We start from the raw sequence: 8,390 nt of genomic DNA, 5'->3' as shown, positions 1-8,390 counted from the left end.
CACCTTGAGTAGCCGTACCTAGCCAATATATTTTCATAATGTGAAATGTTTTTATTTTTAGTATCGAGTAAGTTTATATTAATATCTCCACAAATTATAATTTTATCATTATTTAGCTTCTTTAATAACAGATTTAGCTCATCCAAAAATTGTACCACCTTGTTTTCTTGATTAATTTTTGGAGGCCGGTAGATCCCTACGATAATCATTTCTATGTTGTTTTTGTTTACACTTACAATAACACATTCAGCAGTTAACATTGTAAATGGTGGTTCAATTACTCGGGCTGCTAAATCCGTGTGTGTATAAATAAGTACCCCGCCCCCTTTTCTATTAGGCCTAGTATAGCTGTTTAGGTCATAGCCCGATATGCTATACATACCTAACATACTATGTGGTATATTTGGTTCAGTTATAACAATTACATCCAATATTGCAAAAAAACCCTTACAAGTTACAATGAGATCATTATAATACTTTTTTATCGACCTAATATTGACATGGAATAAATAAAAATCTTTCTTATCGTTTAAGGTTGATGACCAGGATTGTAAACTGTCCACACTTACTTCAGAATTACAGCTGGATGTCACATCGAGGTCTAGTAAGGCCGCGAATTATATAACTAGGTTGTATTCACTATATAATTAACACTTGTAGGCTGGCTTTACACCTACAGAATATTAAATCACTTTAGCCATTTTTGGACTTTAATTCACTCACATCACTCATATTTTTGATTCTCGCCGTCTTCGCCCCATCGTTTTTCTTCACAAGAATTTTACCGCCACGCACCCAGATGTATTTGAACTGGTCTCGAAGCTCTGTTCTGGCCTTCCAGAACAGTTCTCGCATCTCAGGAACCAGGTCTTCGTTAATGTAGATGTTGCCGGTCGAGGGCCCGCCGGTTACTAAGTTGCTAGTAATTAGGCGGAGCTCTCGTCGCTGCTTCAGCCATGTTTCGCGGGTGGAGCCTCCAGAAGACAAGAATCTCACTAATATTGGTGAGGACTTGGCATTCATCTTAGGTGAAGTCCTTCTAGCGCATTCAATCTCCGTGGTACTGACTTTCATTAATTCGCCAAGTTTCTTCACGATAGCCATTGGTTCTTCATTGGGGAGCTCCTCTAAACCAACTATTTCGAGGTTAAGTTGACGTTCATTTTGCTCGAGGTCAATGATCTTCTGCTCGAGTGCTCCGCTGTACTTTTGCAAGTATGAACACGTGTTGGTTAGGTTATGCAGTTGTTTGTCCATTGTAGCAATTTTTTCGGTGGTTTCCTTCTGTGTTTTTTCGTAGTCATCAATTTTGTCAGAAAAGAACTGCAATGATCTTTGCAATTCCTCTCTTATAACAGTTTGAATCTCACGTTTTAATTCTCTTCTAATCGTAGTCTGTACTTCGTTCTTAATTTCTTGCAGCATCATCTTGGTGTCCCTGTCTGTGCCTGTTTCTTCGGCTTCGTAGGTTTCTTCCTCTTCGTTATCGGGTAATATGCAGGACAGTCGCGTGGGTTTAGTTTTCCCGACGCAAGTCTTACATTGCCATTCAACTGATTTGGTTAGAAACAAAACATTTAGCTGTTCAGCCGATAAGGAAGCACATTTGCCGTGTATCCACTTTTTGCATTTGGAGCACTGCAATCCAGGATTATTTTTATTCACAAGGGTAGAACAAGTAGAACACTTCGCCATCTTGCGGTGGGTATAGTGTCGTATCGCCGTAAGAAAGAAGCACGCGCCTATCCGCGATGAGCGCTAGCGCACGACTTGAATAAGAATAGAATATTGCTTTATTGAACACCACATAAATCAGAAATACAAAAAACATACTTATAGACTAGAACTAATGTACAATGGGCGGCCTTATCGCTGATGCAGATTATACAAGTTATAAAGTTTGTAAATCAAAAACTTCAACATGTATATAGACGAAAAACGATCTAAGCCAAATAAATACGAAATCACAATATTCCTTACTATAACTCGACATGATTGTAAAAATCCGCCTATTTCCAATCTATAGTTATAGGGCTCATAATTTCTGTATTTACCAGGCACTTACACACAATGTGTAAACGTTATAGCTGCTGTAATAAATTGAAAGAATGGGCTCTAATCGCACCCTCTCTGCTCCTGACCAAACAGTGATAGAGGGGGCTCTAAAAAGCTGGTAACTTACAAAGTAAATAGCCGATTTACCATTCTTTTGCTGAAATATTTGTAAGGGATAATGTGTTTAGGATTTTTAGGGATACACGGTGAAAATTTTTTGCTACACACTCGTGTACAGTCCAACTATAAAGTCGTGAAAACGGAAGTGGATCCTAACTAATTGTTTAAGATCGTATTTAATCTGTTATACACTCACGGGCAATGAAAAGGTTCCACTGAGAAAAACACCAAATTGCTCTTTAACGGAAACGGCTAGCTTAATGATGCCTTCTGCAACATGGAAGTACATTTAACAGTGCATCAGAATATTAGGTACCAACAAAATTCGGTAAGTAATATTTTGTACAAATTTGTAATTAAATATTTGAAATAAATAGGGTCGTTTGGTGTCGGCATTTTGTGAGTGGAACTATTTCATTGCCCGTGAGTGTAGTTATTAAAGGACAAATCCGTTAAAAATCCATAGTCAATCGGTATTTTATTTTTAAAATATATGTATGTAAATGTAAATAAATAACATATAATCATAAAAAGTCTTATCAAAATCGCACTATTTGATGTCAGGACTTAAATAGTTTGACTGTACTCATCTCATAATAATCTTAAGGTCGTTATTACTACAAATCAAATTCATTCACGCATTCTTTACCAGTTTCTTAACTATGAGTATTGTGGAAAAGAACTCGTAAATTGCATCTTTGGTAGCATGTGTCGTTACCTGAATCACTGCATTAAATACACTATACTAAATGACGATCTTCACTCAAATACAGGGTTTGTCCATTGTATCACTTAATTACAATGTTTTAATATATCTTGGTATACTTCACACGGCTTCAGGAAGCTATAAAGAGCGTGTTAATATTCAATACGGGTATTTTATTACGAAACTTTCCTCATTACGGGCCGCAAGCTCAGGTGGAACAAATTTTAATAGGTTAGAAATATATTGATGTAAATTGAGCCCTTTATAAAGTTTTATCAATCTTAACATAAAAACTAATAAATTATAAAAAACTAACCCCTCGTTAACAGAGAGGGACAAAACAGTTCAATAACTAAAACGCTCTCTAACTTTTCTATGAATAAGGGGATTCGTATTTTTTCATGTTGTCTTGTTTTTTTATAACTATAATTATTTATTATCACATTACCGTGTCTTGGTGGCAATACTAACTTATTAAGATAATCGACGACGATTTTGTATGCAGGAATTAATTCTAATATATGCTAATTGAATAAAACCTGATAATAAAACTCAAGAGACATTTGAAGTCATGAATACATTTGGTAATCGCAACCAATATGTTCATTAGTAACATTATTATGTCATGCAGTCCTTAAAAGACTGTTAAATTATACAGGGTGTTGCAAAATTGGTATACTAAGCGGAAAACTACATGTGCAGCATGGTATATCTAAGCCCGAAACTGAAATCAGAATTTGGAAATTCGCGAAAAAAAATAATATTTTCCATAGTAAAAGTCACGTGACCAACAAAGTATCTATGGAAAATGAATTTTTTTTTTCGCGAATTTTCAAATTCTGATTTCAGTTTCAGGCTTAGATATACCATGCTGCACATTTAGGTTTCGGCTTAGTATACCCTTTTTGCAAAACCCTGTATAAATGTTAGGTAATAAACAATAGTACCTATAGCTTAAATATATTTGCATAAATTGGAAACTCCACTTATCTACAGATACAATTTAAAATACATAAATGGAGAATGCATTTCTGTAGAGTAATGATTTAAAAAGTAGACTGTCATGGACAATATTTTAGTAAATCCTTATAATTTAAAATAGTTATTTTTTCTAGTCAAGAAATCTATTTCTTGTAACTAGAAAAAATGAAATTACTGTACAGTGCTCCAAAATTGATAATGCGCATAGAAATCTTTGACAGATCGGTTGTTTTCGATTATGTGACACATGATATTGACTCATATTTCTTTCGAACAAGGTGCAAAATGCAAGTGTTTTTTTAAGGCTCTTACGATTTAATGACTCGGGTGTGAAGAACTGCTTGTGCATTACTAATTTTGGACTAGTGTAACTACCAGTAAAAAACGCGTATTAAATGCCATTAAGGGCGTCTCTATAATTTTGACAATCCATATAATTAGGAAACTGTTGTACTTACCATAAACATAAATAAATAACATTTTATCTATTTTTATTTATGAGTGTAGTGACTTTGGAATTGTAATGTAGATAGTGCGAAGCATATGCCATTCTTTACATGTATTGCAGCAAACCATTACTTATACACTCACGGGCAATGAAAAGGTTCCACTCAGAAAAGCACCAAATTTCTTCTAAACGGAAAACGGTAGCTTAATACCGTCTTCTGCAACATTGAAGTACATTTAACAGAGCATCAGGATATTACCAACGAAAATCGGTAATATTTTGGTCCAATTTTAAATTAAATCTTTGAAAAAATTGGGGTCGTTTGTTGTCGACATTTTGTGAGTGGAACTTTTTCATTGCCCGGCAGTGTATTATATTGTTGAATACTTACATTATTTATCAATTGCAGTTATTGTTTAGTTGTTTACATTGAGCGACATGTGCAGTGTTGTGCAGTGTATTGTGTGGTGTGTCACCTCATTTATTTAGCACAAATGTAAAAACCTAATTATGGTTTCCCCATTTTTTAAACAGGTGAGATTTGTGACATAATCTATAAGCATATTATATTCCATATTATTTGTAATCTTAGCAGCCTTCTAAAGATTGTAATCAGTAAAAAAGTCAGTGCAGTGGTCAGTTGTGTTAGTTGTATCTGCTGAAGAACCGAAAACCGTTGGGTAAATCTGTTCCTCAGCAGATAAGTAGGTACAACCAACACTTCTACACTTAAAATTGCCGGTAGGTTATGAATTACAAAAAGGAGTTGTTTTGCAATAAATTATGGTCATTTGTTATTAACAATAATTATTTATTCTAGAGTTTTGTTGTGGTTGGAGCAGCCATGTCTCAGATGGGCCATGGTGCAGCCTACGGCTACACGGCAACCCTCGTGGCACATTATACAGATGACCAAGGGAACAAAATGAGCAATACTGATCTATCTTGGATAGGTAAACCACAATATTTTAAGATATTAACTAATACTTTAGACAATAAAAGTTACGGAGCTTTATGGTGGTTAAAAAAACTGTTATTTTTCAGGTTCCGTTCAATCCCTATCAAAAATAGTTGCTGCCTATTTGACGCCATTCATCATGTCTAAAATGGGTCGACAGAGGGCTCACTTGCTTTCAGTAATCCCGATTCTGATGCACTGGTTGATTTTTGTTTTTGGGAAATCAATACCCGTGTTTATCACCGGAAGAGTACTGTTTGGGATTTCAGCGGGAATTTATGGGACTATCCATAACATAATTATAGCAGAAAGTACAGATCCGGTGAACCGTGGTGCTTTTTCAACATTGTCTTCTTTAGCTGTTGGCGTTGGTGTATTGTGGGCTCATGTTTGGGGAAATATCTTAGCATGGAGGTCGTCAGCTGCCGTAAGTACTATCATACCGTGTGTCATCGCTGTTATGACATGGTTCTCTCCAGAAACACCAAGTTGGCTTGTGTCTAAGCAAAGGTATGATGAAGCTAGAAAATCGTTTCGGTGGTTAAGAGGGGACAGCCAAGAGATACAGAACGAAATAGAAGACTTGATTGAAAACGATAAGGCAAAATGCTTGGAAACGCTTATGAAACCTGCTAAGACCTCGGCTGTAACAGATAAAATAAAAAATATTATCACTGTAATCAAAACAAAAGAATTTTATCATCCAATATGTATTTGCGTAAGCATGATTGTACTCATCGAGTTTACTGGGATGGAAACTATAATGATGTCTTATGGAAACTTTATTTTAAAGTCACTACTCAGTAAAAATTACCCTAAGGATGTAAAATGGCATTTAAATTTTCTTGATTTCTTAAGGCCAGTGTCAACCTTGCTATCAATAATTTTTTTGAAAAAAGTTAAAAGAAAGGTTATCCTTCGTAGTAGTGCATTGATGACCATTTCATCCCTTATTTTTACTTCTGTTTATGTTTATATTCGTAACGAGGGATACTTTCAGCAAACATTATTATTGGATATTTTTGTCATGTGTCTTATGTCACTGTATACGGTATCTTTTTATTTAGGACTATCATCATTATCATTCGTTATAATTGGTGAAATAATACCTTTATCTTATAGAGGAACTGGTTCCGCCATAGCTATGAGTGGTTATTGCGTAATTACATTTATATTGTTAAAATCATTCCCTCAAATGTATTCTGAGATTGGGGTAGAAGGAATATTTTTGATATTTTCATTCGTATGTCTGATCAGCTTTACTATTTTACACATATTATTACCAGAAACTAAAGACCTGACCTTGCTAGAAATAGAAAATAAATTTAAACCTAAAAAACAAGTGCTCGAAGTTGAAATGAATTTAATGAATACTTCTTAAATTACATTTTAAAATTTCGAATAGCATAAAATGATAATTACGAAACGAGAGAAAATAAAAGCTTTGGAGGCAAAACAAAGTGTTTGAATCTTGGAACATCTATCATCTTATTCACTATTGTAATCGCCGAAGGGGTAGTAAGAGTTGACCCGCAATGAGTCACAATTTTGCCGTAGTACATCTGTGATAGGAGCCGTATAGGCGTTTTGGTATGACACCAATCCATTTAGATTACATATCTAGAAATCTAGTTATTTGTCACATGTTCTCACACCTTGCGCAGTGCGCAGTCTCCGACTGACACCAATAACTCTTCCTTTCACCGCAGTGTCAAACCATAGATCGGCTCTAGTCACTGAAAAAAAAGAAGATAATACACTCACGTGCAAAGAAACAGTTCCACTAACAAAATACAGACACCAAATGGCCCAAATTTTTGGCCCAAGTTTTCAGTTGGTAATATTCTCAAGCGCCGTTAAATGTACTCAAATAGTTGTGTAGTACTTAACTAATGTGTAGTTCCAAAAAGAAGGCGTCGTTAAGTTAGTTTTCTCCGTTTAGGAGTAATTTGGTGAATGGAACTTTTTCATTGCCCGTGAGTGTATTACCGAATTTGTACTCGTATACTGTACCAACTTTACGTGATCTTAATACCCACCGCATCCCAAACGTGTAAGAAAGAATTCACTTCGGAAACTTTGATTTTTAAGTGCAACACAAACTTTGAAAATATATTCCTAAGTTGATCCAGGAACAAAGGCGGAGTTGAGGTGAAAACCTCGAGGGTGTCGTAATGTTGAACCAGAATAAGACTTGAGTTCAACTCTTTATATTCCGCAAGTTTCCACACATGTTTGTTTTGTTTGATTTCCATGACAAAGTTATGGTTTGCTACTTTGTTAACTCTGTACGTTGGACTTATGTTACCAGCAGTAACTTCAACGCGTGGCATTCATCAAAGACAAGAGACAACAGCTTTGATTTTATACCTCCTTCATAATAAGAAATACACCTAAATAACTTTAATATTATCATTGTCATATCTGCCGAAGAACCGATAACCGTTGGGGTACGAATAGGCAAACGCAGCGTGGGACGCCCTCCTGCCCGTTGGACTGACGACCTTAGGCGGGTAGCCGGTAGTGGTTGGATAAGGAAGGCCGAGGACCGAGTATTGTGGCGCTCCTTGTGAGATGCCTATGTCCAGCAGTGGATGATTATTGGTGATTATGATGATGAATTTTAATTTCGATATGTAGAGCCATACCTCAAGATCCTCAACCTGAATCAAGTCATAATGTGTTATTAGGTACTACGCCCCACACCCTTACACCTCAGCTTTTGAACGAGTAATTTAATTATTATGTTCGTGAAACATATAAAAATTTTAGGACAAAATACGTAGGTACGAGCTAACCAAAATTTATTGTAAACTAATATTCTAAATGTATCAGAGTACTCCATTCCAACAACGTTTCAAGATGAAGATAACGTAATTTTTTCATTTGATCGCTCATGATAACTGACTGGGGTAGACGAAAAGATTACGTTAACGAGTGAAGAGTCAAATTTAGGATGGAACTTTTTCAGTGATCGTCTCGTCAGCAGGTCAGCGTATACTCAACATTGGCTGGAACTGAACCACTTTGCGCGTATTTTCATAATTTTGTCATCCAAATAGAAATTAGGTTAATGTAAACGCATGTTGTACTATGATTTAAAGCCTCATTAGAAATTTTGC

General features: G+C 35.6%; 1 protein-coding gene across 1 annotated transcript; it reads left to right on the top strand.

Annotated features, from left to right (window-relative positions):
• The first annotated feature begins 4,686 nt into the window (after window positions 1-4,686).
• Window positions 4,687-7,752, top strand: LOC119693350 (facilitated trehalose transporter Tret1). The gene is made up of 3 exons (XM_048631880.1): window positions 4,687-4,844; window positions 5,131-5,263; window positions 5,355-7,752. The coding sequence occupies exons 1-3, from the start codon at window positions 4,821-4,823 to the stop codon at window positions 6,647-6,649; spliced, it is 1,452 nt and encodes a 483-aa protein (XP_048487837.1). The 5' UTR covers window positions 4,687-4,820; the 3' UTR covers window positions 6,650-7,752.
• Window positions 7,753-8,390: the final 638 nt, after the last annotated feature.

The sequence above is a fragment of the Plutella xylostella genome, chromosome 29, assembly GCF_932276165.1.
Source record: "Plutella xylostella chromosome 29, ilPluXylo3.1, whole genome shotgun sequence".
Lineage (NCBI taxonomy): Eukaryota > Metazoa > Arthropoda > Insecta > Lepidoptera > Plutellidae > Plutella > Plutella xylostella.
This window is presented reverse-complemented; position numbering and strand designations above follow the sequence as displayed.